The following is a 17,599-nucleotide window of genomic DNA, read 5'->3' as shown; positions in this document are numbered from 1 at the left end:
CTTTTGAGGCTCAACATAAAACTATCAAAGTTAATTTATAGAAATCAAACATTATTTGCGTAACTTAGAACAAACTAAAAAATCGATTGATTTAATTTATTTTATGTCTCAGAGAAAAGGCACAAATCATTAAAAAAGATGACCGTTTAGATTTTTTTGCAGCGTTTGCAAATTTAAAAGAATTATTTAAATACATGCCGTTAATTAGATTGTAACAATAATGACATTGACACCTATCTTATATATAGTCAATATATTTTTCATAGCATTGGCCACTAGCCAATTAGCTAAAAAGTTACATAAAAATCCGTTCCGTTTTTCCGTTTTACGTTATATAAAATATGGTAGTAGTAGAGCTCCTTGTGAAAGAGTTCGTCCAGAGAAGTACTGCCACTTTATCTATTTTTGCCGCCAAGCAGTAATGTCAGCATTACTGTGTCTCCGGTTTTGAAGGGTAAGGGTGCTGGTGAAATTACAGACACATGGGACTTGTCAACTTATGTCTCAGGGTGACGGGCGCAGTGCCCCCTCAGATCTTTGCGATTTAAAGCTCTGTGTGGCACTGCCACTGCCAGGCGTGTAGCTTACCATCAGGCGCACGATTTGTTCGTCCTGTCACTTGATATTATATAAAAAAAAAAAAATTAAATGTCCTTATCGCTTTTCTGGAAATTGCAATTCAAAGAATTGTTTTTAATTCAGAATTTCTAGATTTTGAGAGCTCTTTACAAAAACCAACAGATTAAACAGCCTGGTTAAATTTTCCATTTATTTTAATACCACTAACGGAACAACTATAAAAAAAAAACTATCTACCCTAAACACTTTTGATGTGTATACATAAGTGTAAATACGGTCAGCTCATTTTGTTGACAACTTATCACAAACTCGAATTTCTTTTTTCCGAATTTCTTTACTCCGAAAACGGTTCGACTTTTTTTCATTAGTGCGATGACAGTTTTGGTATAAATTTGCAACACAGAAATGTTTTACAGCAGAAGTATCGTTTGTCCGAAAACCTATTATTAGAATCGTTATACACATACGTATTCTTCGTATTCAGCGGCCGGCGAATGTCAGAGCAAAATTTGTTTGCATTACCTAGATGATACGTCCTCTTTTTGTAGGTGTAGGTTAGGTTAGTATATGAAAAGGCGCCCCGAGCCGAGCGAGCGAAACGAGTGTGCCGCGGCAGCGGCCGGCGAGTGCCAGAGCCGAATTTGTTTGCATTACCTAGACGGTACGACCCTCTCCTGTGGATTTAGGTTAGGTTAGTGTATGAAATAGATCCGAACGAGCAAAGCGAGCGACTACAACTCGATCAAATTAACTTACACCTCGTTTACCATATTTTCTAAACACTGGAGGTGCTGTAATTTGACGAGTTGTATTGATTGAAATAATATAACAAAAGTGTATTATACAAAATTAAAATTTCCGTTAAATGCATTGGTCATACGGTTGGAGAAATAAAAATCTGGAAACGAATAACTTGTCTATATGTCAAAATAGTAAAACATTAAATGGTGTAATGAAAAAACCGTTACGTGTTTTCGGACAAATGAAATAAAACCTATTGAATAAAAAAAAGTCTAAAGATTTTCGGAGAAACAAAATTCTGTAAATTATGTTTCTAGCTTGTGATAGGTAACCTATATTGTTAGATCCCTGACAATAGCGTTTTCTCTTCCAGCCGCCTTATTCTCAAACAGCGTTGAGCGCGTATGTGCGAAAGCCATACGACTTCTCCAGCCCGTATCCGTTTCTGTTGGTCAACATCGGCAGTGGAGTTTCCGTCTTGGTTGTGAACGGACCTAACGATTTTCACCGCGTTAGTGGCACCAGGTAACGAATTGACATTTAAAAAAATACTGAATTAGTACAGCGCCGACAACTGACCTGTGTGTACGTCTCCAAAAATATTCTGATTTATTGTAATAAAGATAATATCTCTAACCATGGGGCGCTGTTCTATTCGGTGGTATGGCAAAAACAGCAAAACATCTAGTTACAAAACAAACGGAACTACATTTCATCGGTAATTAAATATTAAATATGTAATTTTTCAACTTTCATCCATTATAGCAACTCAAGTTAAACTGGTCGATTTGAAGTAAAACAATTGACGACACCCGACAATTGTTGCGAATTCGGGCTGGCCAATCGGAACGCAGTTGTCACCGTAATGGTTTGGCAGAATAGTTTTTAACACAAATTAAATGACATTCGTCTCTATTTCTGGTTATATACTCGATGTTGCCGTGTTTTCTTTTTGATTTGTTTAAAGTATATTTATTGGACTATAGGTTTAGATAACTGTTAGTCCCTCAACAAAATTAAAAAAACTTAATGATTTTCTCTCCAGTCTTGGCGGCGGCACATTCCTGGGACTCTGCAGCCTCCTAACCGGCTGCAGCAGCTTCGAAGAAGCTATATCACTCGCACAAGCAGGGGACAATACGTCGGTAGACAAATTAGTCCGGGACATTTATGGAGGAGACTATGCCAGGTTCGGATTGCCGGGGGACTTGGTTGCTAGCAGGTATGCTTGTCTTTTGTTAGTCCCTTAAGGTCACAGACATATATGTACATAGACACTACAAGTACCGCGATCTGTATGAAAACCAAGCGTGGCACATTTTATGTACCTCTCATGATCTTTTTTATTAAGTTCTGGCTTAGATACAAGTCTTTTGAGACATGTCTTCGTTTAGTTATCGGGATCCTCAATAAATACATATTTTCCATTGTAGTTCTAGTATACATAAAACTTTCACTTTCTCTTAAATAACTTAGTTTCCTTGTTTGGGTATATAAGAGTCTCTAATTAAGAGGCAATAATTTTGTTTTCTCTTTCACTTAAATTACATTATTGTCACTCTGAACAAAAACTTTGAAGTCGTAATTAGTGGAATTTTTAGGATAAAATCTGCGTGGCAAGAAAGAATGAAAAGATATTTATTTGATCTCGTTACAAAAAAGAAAATGAACTACATTAAATCTTAAATTAAATATACAGAGAACCAAAAAGGTCACCACTCAGCATGCTGCTGGCAGCAGGCTGCTAGGAAAACAGACCGGCGCTGATATTCTGTGGCCACCATAAAACAGAATAAACGCCACTGCAATAAACATTTTGAAAACATGAACATATAAATCGACTCATCCGAAGAACAGGGTCCGATGTGATTATACAGCGAAGAGACGATAAATACATAACGTTGTTATTCAAACTAAGGCCTATCTATAGGTGTATTCAGTATTTTTATTTCGTATTTCGTTTCGGAAATATAAAATCGAATAACGGTCGACCTGATATTCACAGCGAAGAACAACGATAGAAATGTACAGTGTCCCGAGAATAAGCAGTCTTGCACATAGGTCTTTGTTCTGCGGATGAGTCGAAATACATCAAAATAATATAATACAAAACAAAACATCACAATAAGCAATAACAACATTTTACCACGCACAAAATATACACTGCAATATATATATATATATATATTATAACATTTGCGGCACTTAAGAACAAAAAAAAATTTTTAAAGTTGATCGATTGTTGCCTCGTCTATTTTTTATCTATCATTTTATCATGGACCAAAGTGACGAATGGTCAAATATCCGATTTGAAAAACAATAAATAGACCAGAAAGTTATCTCTTAAACACAGTTAAAATTAGTAAAGTAAGTGTTCCACTTATCGGAACCCTCAGCGCGCATTTATTCCACACGAATTTTTTCGCACTCACGTCAAGAGCGGAGTCTGCGCTGCCCCCGCGTAGCGACCATCATGGCGTCATGGCAAAATACGGGCTATTTACCGCGCGTTAATTTTATTGAGAGGAATTTAAATGTTGTTGCATAAATAGAATTCAGATTCGCTATTAATGTACATGAAGGCTTGGTAACTGGGCGGTCGCCGCGTGGCAGCCGCGCGAAAACTTTCTTCTCGTGTAACTGGGCGCTAACGAAGCATAGCGGAAATATCGTTAAACAATATCAATATTCTAAAACTGGGTTATGGTTTTTTATGATATCTCAAAAAAATATTTTGTAACTTAACCGCGTTTTAGTTAGCTGACGGCAGTACTGCTAATCGCGGTATAAGACAGCGTAAATAATAATACAGAAATAATAAAATAGAAATAAAAACAATTTTGAGTATTAATAATCCAATTATTCATTAATGTACTAAAATTTAAAGTAAATTATCGATTTTATATACATACATATATATTTTAGTTAGTACTTTTTTTTTAGTCGCTGGACGCAGTTAAATGATTACGGGCAGTCGGGGCGGTGCCACAATTTGAGGGTTATGGCAGGTGTACTTAATTTTCCGTTCCATCTTTTTGAAACGGTCCTCCTCCATTTTCATTCCCAGATTCCCTATTTAACATTATAAATCTTGACATTTTTAATGATTCTTTCTATAAATTTAAATGTAAAATGCGTGTTTATATACCTTAATAATTTATTTTCATTATTCTTTCACAAAATATTTAATTAATACAATTGAATTGCACTGTCATATTTATATATTATATATTGTATTTATATATTTATAATGGATTATATTTACCTTAAATCTTAGTACTTTAATGAATAATTGGATTATTAATATTCAAAATTGTTTTTGTTTTTATTATTTTTATATCTGGATATATATTGAGTGATGGAGACACCTTTAATTGGCTTACTAGTCTTTAAATCTTACTTTTTCTGTGTAATCTGTTGGTGTTCCAAATGAATAAATAAATTTTGTTTCTCTACAGTTTTGGCCAAATGTGTTCAGCGGAAAGGCGCGCGAAGGTTTCTCGCGAGGACCTAGCGCGGGCAACCCTCGTCACTATTACCAACAACATAGGTGCTATTGCACGTCTGTGCGCTTCTACGGAGAACATTGACAAGGTAAATATTTAGTTTTTCGGTTGCAATTAGAACAATAACTGAACATTTGGTAAAAATCAAACTTTTCTCAATAACCGTAAGGTTCGATTATCGTTCTAACTGATGTGACGGGACGAACAAGTCGTGTGCCTGAAGGTAAGCGACACGCTGTCTCTAACAGCTGCAGTGCAAAGATCTGAGGAGCACTGCCACTGCGCGCGTCCCCTGAGATATACACACATCAAAAAAAGTTTGCGATCAATAGCATAAGCTCCTATAATTCTTTAAATTTAACTTTATCAAGAAAAAATCTATGTTGTATGCTTTCTTTAAATAGGAATACCTTGTTTGAAATTAAAATATAAAACTATTTTTTATTATTTATTTAAAAAAATTGAGCCATTAATCATAATGTAATAGTGATAGAAATTTCATAGAAAGAAAAAGACTGTTTAATTAAACTTAAACAACAATTTATTATTAAAAGGTGTGAATTCAATATAAAATAACTCCTCCCCTGGCTCGAATACATGCGAAGATCCTCCTGGGCATGCTGAGGATCAAGTTATCCAGCATTTCCTGGGGTAACCTATCCCATTCTTCAATAGCGGCTTCCCTGAGCTCTGGAACTGTCTGGGGACGTGGCTCACGGTTCCATACTGCTCGTTTAAGAGCATCCCACGCGTGCTCTATTGGGTTTAAGTCGGGCGAGCCGGCAGGCCAGTCTAATCGTGTGATATCGTATTCTTGAAGAGCTGCATTGACTCGTTGAGCTCGATGTGCGGGCGCATTATCATCGACCAGTACAAATTGGTGCCCATGGTTTACTCGGAATGGTCTGACGATATCATCAATAGCAACTGCTTTGTACATGTCTGCTGTCATGAAGCCCCGATACTGGATCAAAGGCGTTCTAGCTCCAATCATAATGCCACCCCAAAAGGACACCGATTTTCCGCCTTGCTGAACTGTTCCAGTGGCAGTTCTTTGTCTTTCACGGTCGCCTGGTCTTCTCCAGACACGGACACGTCGGTTATCTGGATGAGTGCTGATTCGGGATTCGTCAACGAAGAGACAGTTTTGCCAAATGTTTTCGTCCTCACCTTCTTCATTTTGCCGAAGTCTAGCCCACTGCAATCTTCGTTGTTGACGTTGCCGGGAATTGAGCGGAGCTCGCCAAGACCTCCGTGCTCGTAATCCAGCCTGGTGCAAGCTATTGCAAACGGTCTGCGTGCTAACTTCAAGCCCAGAGGCGGCCCTGACTTCTGCTTTTATTTTAGTGGCGTTGATTGTTGGATCACGGGCTGCCAGCAATCTAATATAGCGCTTTTGGGCAGCTGTCAAAACAGTTGGGCGACCGCTGCGGGGTCGGTCAGCTAAATTCCCCATTCCGTGATACCTCTGCAACGTAGCCACGACACAGGATTGGGATATAGCAAGTCTGCGTGCTATTATTCTCGTGGTGTATCCTTCTTCCCTCAAAGTTACTATTCTAGCTCGTAAAACCTCTGATAATCCTCTTGGCATTTTTTCAATCACAACTTTCCGCGAAAAATATCTTGAATCGCTTATAATTGACTAAATCAGATTTCTGAATGAGCGTAAGCTAGGACTGAAAGCCTTTTTATATGAAAAAACAATTGAACGGGGTCATTGTTTTATGTTCTAATTTATTTTTAAATAAAGAATCTAAAAAGAAGAAAAAATCATAACATAACTACAGTAACAAAAAAGATTTCAGTTTTTCGAAGTGATCGCAAACTTTTTTTGATGTGTGTAAGTTGACAAGTCCCATGTGCCTGTAATTTCACCAACCTTACCTTTCCAACCTATAAATGCTGACATTATTGCTTGGCGGCAGAAATAGGAGAAGGCGGCAGTACTTCCATGGACGAAGTTTTTCACAAGAAGCTTTACTTGGAATACTTTAAAACAGACAGACATTTAAAGTTAAAAGAACTTTATCCTGGTATCTATAATATTATTACGTGTACGAGTGTCGTCTACGCGGCGCCATCGGTCTATGCGATTCTCGAGAAGTGTATTTAATTACAACGCCTTCTAGTGGTTTTATATTGTACTAGTTGAAAATGCCAAGCAGCTTGTATAAGGTCGATACCACAGAACAATTTTAACAATAGAAGTGCTTAGTTTGTGTAGTACGTGTGCCAACAGTACGCGAAGTTCCACATGCTTAAGCTAAGTCCGCCATTTTCCCTTTGTACGTTATGGTCGTGTCAATAATCTCGCGCAAAGCCTCGAATACGGTAGAAAAACGCTTTATTTTGCTACTTTGGAGTGCAAAAATGCTCGTCGCACTTGTAATGTTATCTGTGGTGGTGTTTCATATCATCGTCATCTTATTTCATTTTTCTGTTTATTGTAATATTTTCTTTTGTTACAAGAAATGAAAGTAAACCTTATACCACTGCAATATGGTCGTCGTCTAAAAATATTTTTTACATCGAAATTAATAAGTGTGGAAATATACCAAATTACGTATTCACCGTTTCCGTCCGCGATTTTAAAGCTTTGGGTAAAAACCCGAGCGGGTTGATTGGGTTTTAACCTACAGCCCATCTCTGTACATATTTAATCCTCCTACATATTAAATTGGGATGTAAGGGGGCACACACCATCACAGCTCTTATTGTCAACCTCACCTGCACGCGGTACATCCTGCAGTAACCGACGAGGCTCTGGCGACCGGTAGTAGGCGGTATAGCCCTTCCCCACATTGGCGTTGTCAAATCTGCTGGCTACCGATGGGCAGCAGCGTCGGTAGTACAAAGGCAGCGCCCTGCGATCTCCAACCCGCATGCCCAGCGTGGAGATTATGGGCAATAACCCCCTCCATGGACGGCACAACCAATCGAAGGCCCCCAGTTCCCGGTCGCCCCGCTATTCCTGGTCACGGTAGCGGCCATGGTACCGGCGGGGTAGGGGGTGCTAAGAATCCCCGGGCTACCGCAGGCTACCAAAAACAACTGACCCTGGCTACGTTTAACGGACGAACTCTTAGGCTTGACGAACACCTTGCACAGTTGGAAGTGGAACTGGAGAACATTAGATGGCATGTTCTGGGGCTGTGTGAAGTCCGAAGAGAGGGAGAGGACACCATAACCCTAGACTCGGGCCATCTACTGTACTTCCGCGAGGGTGATCAAACATCCCAAGGTGGTATAGGATTCCTCGTCAACAGAGTCCTCTCTAACAACGTTGAAGAGATCTCCAGTGTGTCGAACAGGGTAGCGTACCTGATCCTTCGGCTATCAAAAAGGTATAGCCTGAAGATCATTCAGGCCTACGCACCGACCTCGACACATTCGGATGACGATGTAGAAGATATGTACGAGGACATATCGAAAGCCTTACACAACACCACCAAGGCTCACTTCAACGTTGTTATGGGGGACTTTAACGCTAAAGTGGGATTCCCAAATCTTGACGAGTCTCGAGTCGGCCCGCATGGTTATGGAGTAAGGAATCACAGGGGGCAAACGCTAGTCAACTTCCTCGAGCACGAGGGGCTCTTCTTGATGAATTCGTTCTTCAAGAAGAAGCCTCAAAGGAAGTGGACTTGGCGAAGCCCCGACGCTGTGACTAAAAATGAGATCGATTTCATCCTGACGGACAAGAGACACATATTCAGAGATGTCTCAGTGATCAACAGGTTTAGCACCGGATCTGATCACCGACTTGTACGAGGCTCTCTGAATATCGATGTCAAACTTGAAAGAAGCCGCTTGATGAAGTCCACGCTCCGTCCTAATCCGCTCCAGATCATGGCGGGCTCCGAGAAGTTCCATGAACTTCTCGAAGCGAGATTCGTCGAGCTGAAACCCACCGAGGACGTTGACGAGGCCCTACAAAGCGTGGTTGGGACGCTGAGAAGCGAGGGCATCAAATTCTGTCAATTGCAGCGTACGGGAAAGAAGTCTAAACTCTCGGATGAGACTCTGCGACTTATGACGAAAAGACGCGATGACATCCAGGCCACTTCGTCAGAGAGGTCATACCTAAACAAGCAGATTGCGAAGATGGTACGGCGTGACCTTCGGAGTTCCAATACACGCCTCATTGAGGAGGCGATAGAGCGAAACCGAGGGTCCAAAGTATTCACTCAGCAGCTTGGAAGGAGCCACCTGACGAAGCTTACAACGCACGATGGCCTAACCGTTACGTCAAAGCCGCAGATACTCGCCGAGATAGAGGACTTCTATGGCCGTTTGTACGCTGTAAATGCTCCTCGGGTCCAGCGTGACAATCACGATTTGAGAGCCACCTTGACGCGCCACTATACCGACGACCTGCCAGAAATCAGTCAAGACGAGATCGTGTTGGCTCTAAAACAGCTTAAAAATGGAAAAGCCTCCGGTGAAGACGGAGTTACTTCGGAGCTTTTGAAGTCTGGAGGAGTTCCTATTATCCAGGAACTTCAGAAGCTCTTTAACTTGGTCATTCACTGCGGGAGAACTCCACGGGCGTGGAACAGGAGTATTGTAGTTCTCTTCTTTAAAAAGGGAGATAAAACTCTACTGAAAAACTACCGACCCATCTCACTCCTGAGTCACGTCTACAAGCTGTTTTCTAGAGTCATCACGAATCGCCTCGCAAGAAGACTCGACGAGTTTCAGCCACCGGAACAGGCCGGGTTTCGGGGAGGATATGGCACCATAGACCACATACACACAGTGAGGCAGATTATACAGAAGTCCGAAGAGTATAATCGGCCCCTGTGTTTAGCTTTCGTGGACTATGAGAAGGCCTTTGACTCTGTCGAAACCTGGGCTGTCCTGGAATCCTTACAGCGGTGCCAAGTGGACTATCGTTATATACAAGTGTTGAGATGTCTTTACGATGCTGCTACCATGAGTGTCCAAGTACAGGACCAGCAGTCTGAACCTATCCAATTACGCAGAGGGGTGAGACAGGGGGATGTCATATCCCCGAAACTGTTCACCGCTGCATTGGAGGATATGTTTAAGACGCTGGACTGGAAAAGGATGGGCATTAACATAAACGGCGAGTACATCTCACACTTGCGATTTGCAGATGACATAGTCCTAATGGCAGAATCGCTGGAGGAACTGGATCAGATGCTGAACAGCCTAGCATCCGCCTCGCGGCGGATTGGTCTCGGCATGAACTTTGATAAAACCAAAGTCATGATCAATGACCACATTGATCCGAGACCCATCTGCGTCGATGGCCACCTTCTTGAAGTTGTTTCCGAATACACTTACCTCGGGCAGATTCTGCAGTTAGGTAGAAATAACTTCGAGAAGGAGGCCAGGAGGAGGATTCAGCTTGGCTGGGCAGCGTTTGGGAAGCTACGTCGAGTCTTTTCGTCGCCCATCCCGCAGAGCTTGAAAACAAAGGTTTTCAACCAGTGCGTCCTACCAGTTCTAACGTACGGAGCTGAGTCGTGGACACTCACGATACGGCTAGTCCACCAGTTAAAAGTCGCTCAGCGAGCTATGGAACGAGCTATGCTCGGAGTTTCTCTGAAAGATAAACTCCGTAATGAGGTTATCAGACAGAGAACCAAAGTGATCGACATAGCTCTTCGGATAAGCAAGCTGAAGTGGCAGTGGGCTGGACATATCTGCCGAAGAACCGACAACCGCTGGGGTAAACGAGTTCTTGAGTGGAGACCACGACTTGGCAAACGTAGTGTGGGACGCCCTCCAGCCAGATGGAGTGACGATCTGCGGAAGATTGCTGGCAGGAAATGGATGCGTCAAGCCGAGAACAGGGCGAAATGGCGTGCATTAGGGGAGGCCTATGTCCAGCAGTGGACTGCAATAGGCTGATGATGATGATGACATATTAAATACATATATAGTACAAATTTCCATGCCGGGCTGCCATGCAGAGGTCCCGTTCGATTCCCGGGCCGGGAGAAATATGTGTATGGCCGACATTTATTTCTCTCGTGAGTTTGGGTGTAATTTGTGGTTGTCTATGTGTGTTCATGGCACCGGTGACACAGGGTTTCTCTAGTGCGGGGCTATGAGTCTGTTGCGTTATATATATAAACCAAAAAGTGTGCAACGGGCCACCGTCCTTAGACTATTTTCCATCTTCTAAGCCACCGTCACATAAAGTGACTTTTGACAACTTGAGGTGCGTGTACAAAACCACCAATTTAATGTGTGTTTACAAACATAGTCTAAAATATTGTGTGTGCTGGAAAGCGAGAGGAAGGAATGGTTCCGATCAGGGTGGTCTGAACGCCCAGGTGGTTCTTTAGAAATACTATCCATGGTGGTCATTACATTTTAGAATAGATCGAAAACAAAACGCAGCACGGAAAGTATGTATACTTCGTTTATTGTAGAGAGGTACAATAATCAACACAACCAGGTATAGGGTAAGCGCCAGTATTGTGAAGTTGTCTTGTGCCCGGCGACTCGTTCTCGAATGTCCCTCCTAGCAATCAGCAGCCCTATTTATAAGGCGACACGTGCCGTCAGCCGACTATCTTGTAAACAACGTTGTAAAAGAACACCTGCGTCGTTAGTGCTAACGACTGGAGACGCGATGGCTTCGCAAACACTAATGACTGCACGGGTGCATACTCATGTCACGCCAGAGGAAAGAGTGCCCCGCTGCGCGCTACTTTTATTTAACTGCCTCCGTGGCCGAACGGTTACCATGCCGGACTGCCACGCAGAGGTCCCAGGTTCGATTCCCGGGCCGGGAGAAATGTTTGTATGGCCTACATTTATTTCTCTCGTGAGTTTGGGTGTAATTTGTGGTTGTCTATGTGTGTGTCCATGGCACCCGCGACACAGGGTTTCCCTAGTGCGGGGCTATGTTGAGTGTGTGCGTTATTTATTATTATTTATCCCGTTTGCATAACAAGCCGTTTACTCCTGCAAATGTTGGTTAGTTTTAGGCACCATAAGAGGAACCGTACAATGGCGCCGCCGTCATGTGTATGAAATTGAATTATTTTTTGTTACAGATCGTGTTCTGTGGAAACTTTCTCCGTGTGAACCCGCTCTCGATGAAGCTCCTGTCATACGCACTGTCGTATTGGTCGAGAGGGGCGCTCAAAGCGCTCTTCCTTGAACATGAAGGGTAAGTACTGAACAGAACTAAAGACGCTTAAGTACATTCCTACCTCTCATGGAAGAATAGCATATATGAAATTACGTCAAACATGTTTATTGCTCCATTAGATACAGAAAAATTTAACCCACATCCTCTCCAATTGGAGATTAGATAGACGTGGGTTATATTTTTCTGTATCTAATGGAGCAATAAACATGTTAGACGTAATCCCAGTTGTGCCATTCTTCCGTGACAGATGCGATTTGTTAATACGTCTTAATAAAAATGTAAGTAAATTCACTACTCCAAGAGCCCAGTATAGGTCATCATCCATCATCAACTCGCGAGAGAAATAAATGTATGTTCTCCCTGCTCGGGAATCGAACTTGGAACCTCTGCGTGGCAGTCCAGGGTGATAACCGTTCGACCACTAAGACAATTTAAAAAAATCTAATAACACCAATAGTGCCTACTTGCAACAAATTGTATTCCTCACAAAACGACATTCAAAATCATCAACCCATTTGTACGTCCCACTGCTGACCACGGGTCTCCTCTCGGGCGAGGGTTAGGCCATAGTCCGCCACGCTCAATGCTCGTTGGGGACTTCACACTTTTCCGAGAGTTATGAACCTTCTACGACGTGCAGGTTACATCACAATTTTCATCTAAAAGCTCATGCTAAATTTTAAATTAAATTACGCAATTTCGAGAAACTCGGAAGTGCGAGGCCGGATTCGATCCCACAACCTCTGCTTGAGAGGCGATAAGGTCAACCATTAAACCATCCCATTTTATAAAGCGGTTTCAACTGGAAACCAACATTTTCAAAGTCAAAGATTATTTATTCCATAGGTAAAATAAATTTACACTTGAAAACGTCACATTTAAGCTACTGCTCGTTCACTACACTGACCTGAGAAGAACGAGCAAGAAACTCTAGGGATTGCTCTTTTCAAATAAACTTTAATGCTATGGAATACACTTTGAATCAAATTTGTGTGGATTCTGGAGCCGTGTCGTCTTTCCATACATCTTTATCTAACACGTAGTCTTCAATTTTGTAATATGGTTTTTCAATCAAAATATTTTTAATGTAGTTTTTAAACTTAGGAAATGATAAACTTAATATATGCTCCGGAATCTTATTGTAAAAACGTATACAGTTCCCCATAAAAGAGTTGTTTACCTTGGTTAAACGAAATCGCGGTACCATGAGTTTGGACTTAGTTCTAAAGCATTAAAGCAGGCTTGCTGTGACATGCTGAGTTGGATCCGTTCAACCATGATTCGTTGTAATCATTAATTTGTTTTGTTCTGTACAAGTCTTCATAAGCTGAATAAACGTTTCTTCCTTTTTCTTTTAACTACCACGGCTTTTTTTTTATGCTCTTCAATATATATATAATTTATTTATTTGTTTGTAATCAGATTACAAAGACCCATAAATACATACCTTATATACTAACATACATAATAATTCAATAAAACACTAATCACGAATTATTATTTATACGTATTGTCTGCGACGTGTGACGCAACGTGGGTGTCCGATAGCCGGCCTCGGCAACGTCGCTACTTGACACCCTTCGGCCAAAGCTCATCCTTAATGAAGGTCGATAGATGTTGAGTTGGCGCTCTCACCACAAAAGATATAAAGTTTACATTTTAATGCAACTTAATTGTTTGGTTTTTTTTAACAATTACGTGTTTTATTTTTCCAACAGTTATTTCGGCGCGGTCGGCTGCCTAATACAGGTCGACGACAAAAACAAAAGAAGTAGCATGGAAAAGCAACATGAAAAACAGTGTACTAAGAACACAGCAGCTAACGCTAACGCCGAGAACTCGACCGATAGATGAGTCGACACGCTCTTAGCCAGATTCCAAATTAGGCCAATAACGATCAATCATGGGCTTAGTTGACTAAGGATGACAAATGGTTCATTAGAATATATTTATTAAGAAATTGTGATGTTAGAAGAACCGGCACGCTCTTAGCCAGTTCCAATTTAGGCCAACAAACACTAATTAGTGGCCTAAATAAATAAATTGGTGTCCAATAAATAAACACAAGAACATTGTAATTGCAAAGCCGGCAATTTTTTCGATGTAGTTTTACGAACTGCATCACGACTTCGAACTAGTTATGCAGTCCGCATGCTGTTGCGATCATGTATGCCATTTACTGCACGCCGACTGCTCGCTGCTTGCAAGTCAGCTTAACAGTCGATAGTTGTGCATTCACTATATAATAGCACGGCAACTGCAAGCGGACTTCACAAGCAAGTAATATTCGTATCAACTGCATTCCTACTGTCATTTTGCAATTGAAATGCAGCTCGTATAACTACGCCCATAGCCAGAATCAAGTTAGGCCATTAGTGGTTAACTTTGGAAAAATATTTCCACAGTAAAAATTTCCATAGTAAAAATTTCTATACTAAAATTACCGTAGTAAAAATTTCCATAGTAATAATTTACCCCGTCGACGGATTTTACTGACCAAATCTAGACTAGTAACAAGCTAACACAGACTTAGTCGGTTCACAATTTTGGCTCTTATTGGCTGATTTTGGGCGTTTGACTAGAATTATCTAAAAATCTATTGGTTAATTCGAATTGCCGACTCACGCTTAGCCATACCTTTAATGTCAACTATTGTAACAAACAGTAAAATAGCTTGCTATGCATTTTAGATAAAATAATTTTTTTTAAATATTTTAACGGCTCGACAAGTTACATTTGAGCCTTCGCCTTATTGTGAAATTTAAAAAAAGCAGTTCCTTATTATACATACGAATTAACATTGACCTCAAAGTGAATACTGGTGCCACCATTTCAAGGTTCAATGTAAACTTGTCAGACTTTAATATTCAAATCGTATTATAAAGGACCATGTCGTTCTGACAGTTTTGACAGAATGACACCTGATGCTTTGCTGTTATTTTGATGCATAATAATTTGTAATGTACGATTGTCGTGAATTTTTTTTCAGAAACTGGTCTTTTTTATGTATTATTTCTTTAATAAAATTGCTTTATATTTATAAAACATTTTCACACTATCGGTACCGTGGTGTTCAATGTTGTTCACTCTGTGGGCTCTTGCCCACCTCTATTAACAACGCCTCACACGTGTTTTCTTTTGCTACCGAAACATAGTTATCATCGTTAGAGCCGTCTATTTAAATATCTTTATTTTTGCACGAAAGTAAATATGATGAAGTCATGGACCAAAATTCGTTTATGATTTTAGTAATATAGTTCTAGGAGGTTATTAGTATTCTAAAAATAACCCTGTAAAAAAATCACGTCAATCGTGCAAAGAATGTCCAAATTGTTACAATTACTTTTTATAGTTAATCATTCCTTAAAATATGTTTAATTAAAAATATTTAATAAAAAAAACTTATTTTTAATATTATATTTTTAATTACACAATAAAATAATGGATATTATTATATAATTATACATTTATTACTACAGTTATTGTATTTGTACAGTCGAGAGCAAATCAAGGTTCACACTTCGGACTTAGGGCCGTTTTTATCACAAGCGATATGGTGTTGAATTAAAATATTAAGTATTATAGATTTTTTACTGAACTTCACGATGTCCTCTCACAGCGATATTTATGTATTTTTTGCGTTGAAAGCCGAAAAAACTGTATAAAAATGTATAAGGGAGACGCCAGATGAAAGCAATTGTGAGTTGCGTAATTTACGCTGCATTCGGTTTGATATAGAAGTCCAGTTTACGCCACACGACGACGCAAAATGAGTTGTCAGCCGACTCACGCGCGTTCTAACGACTGATTTTCGGGCGCACCGTGTGACGTGCTGGTGTGAGTGGAGGAAGGGGGTGAGGGATGTGGTCACTTTACGACACGTTTCTTCCTTCATTTTACACTTAAATCATTTAGACAAAACAACACTTTAAACACCTTGTATAAACGCTTAAAAGCAACTGAATGAAATTCGTTTGTCTGGTGCCTCAGCCGAACGCAAGCCTCACAATTCACAAAATTACCTCTGGCCTCACCCGTACAGTCACATTGAAGAAACTCGTCTACCTGTAGCTCTGTTAGCAGAGCGATGTTACGGTACAACGTGGTCGCAGGTTTAAGGTCTGTAGGATTGAAGAGAATTTTCTTTGTGTTTTATCTTTGTATTAATAATTAAATCTTCAAGTGTCGAAGTTGACTTGCTCTAAACCCTGTTTATAATGTTTAATGATTTGTTAATGTTTTTTAAGCGAAATTTGAAATGTTGGTTACAATTGTGAAAAAAGTATCCTACCTTTATGTGCGTCTTCAACTATAGGAAGATTATTTACTCACTGCAGACTCGGTCATAAATCATCGGAACGGGACAGCGATATTACGCTCTCTCTCCCACTCAACAGTAAACGCAGGGCCGTGCATTACTGCAGTCAATAAATGATATCGATATAGGTGATAAATTTTGTTGTAAAGTTAGAATGGAAATAAAAAGTGATTTATATAGCACATTATAGTCAATCTTACTATATTGTGAAGGTTGGCAAACAGCGTAGCATATCTAAGGATGTGCCAGACACCTACACCCATTACATGGTCTCAGAGCATCTGTATACAAGCTCATGATGGGAAATGTCGTTGGTAGAAAAGCTGGTCATAGAAAAAGTCATAGTTACGGTGCAATAGTGAGTGACTTTTGGATGATGAGGTCCAGAGTTCGATTTCCGATAGGACCAATATGGGAAATGTAGTGTTCAAAATTTTGCTAGTCTGGTTGTTCTGGCTACTGCGTCGCAGTTAATTACGTTGTTCGATACTTACTGTACACGGAATTCTCTAATTTGAGACCAGGTGGTGTGGTTGTATGATACATTACATTATTATTTTGCCATATATTTTTTATGGCAATTGTGTAGACTTTTATGGCAATCGTGCAGACTATGAAGCAAACAGTTAAAAGTTAGTTGGAAGAAATTCCTTTATGGGATAAGCTCGCCTTTGGAACATACACAACGTAACGTGTTATTCTGACATTTGTGAACTGATTCGATGATTATTTTTTTGTTGGAAAGGTGGTACCTCAGTAGTGGGCCCATTTAAATTTAAAGAAAATATTCCACCTTGAGGGTAGCAAATTAGGGTATGATTCCGGTTTATTGAATTACACACACTTTCCGTTACCCGTTTTCAATATAAAACTAACAAACTTTTGAAGTTCGCTTTTATTTTTTATTAAAAAAACTATAGTTACTACAATCTCTACTGCTGTCTTGTAGGTTTTATTTATTTATTTATTTATTTAGGTCAACAAAAAGTAGACAATTAAAACTTAATAAGTATTTTTTTACAGTAAATATGTAATGATTGTATCACCAACACAGTTAACCACTAATTACTACAAAAAACTGAGAATTGGTGATGCATTTCTAATAAACTACTGAGAAGAACAAATAATTAAAAAATAGTTCTGTACGATACAAACCAATGAAACTGATACAATAATAATTATTATTATTACATAAGTATACATGGGTTATATACATAACAAGTTATATTGTATGATACAAGGTTCCAAGGCTTCAAGAATTTCAACAAGGTTTCAACAATTCGCACGCTTTAATCGTTTAAATAATTAACCAGTCTG

General features: G+C 39.9%; 1 protein-coding gene across 4 annotated transcripts in view; it reads left to right on the top strand.

The window, feature by feature from the left end:
- Positions 1-15,322, top strand: part of LOC113229193 (pantothenate kinase 3) — a 74,071-nt gene extending 58,749 nt beyond the window's left edge. For all 4 annotated transcript variants that reach the window (XM_026462711.1, XM_026462710.1, XM_026462709.1 and 1 more), the window contains exons 7-11: positions 1,694-1,845; positions 2,366-2,542; positions 4,779-4,914; positions 11,867-11,982; positions 13,683-15,322. In XM_026462711.1, coding sequence (XP_026318496.1) covers positions 1,694-1,845; positions 2,366-2,542; positions 4,779-4,914; positions 11,867-11,982; positions 13,683-13,818 — 717 coding nt within the window. In that variant the 3' untranslated portion in view covers positions 13,819-15,322. The remainder of the gene's footprint in view (positions 1-1,693; positions 1,846-2,365; positions 2,543-4,778; positions 4,915-11,866; positions 11,983-13,682) is intronic.
- Positions 15,323-17,599: the final 2,277 nt, after the last annotated feature.

This window comes from Hyposmocoma kahamanoa, unplaced genomic scaffold (genome assembly GCF_003589595.1).
Source record: "Hyposmocoma kahamanoa isolate Upper Pololo Valley unplaced genomic scaffold, ASM358959v1 289, whole genome shotgun sequence".
Lineage (NCBI taxonomy): Eukaryota > Metazoa > Arthropoda > Insecta > Lepidoptera > Cosmopterigidae > Hyposmocoma > Hyposmocoma kahamanoa.
Note: the sequence above shows the minus strand (reverse complement) of the source record. Positions and strands in the feature narration are given on the sequence as shown.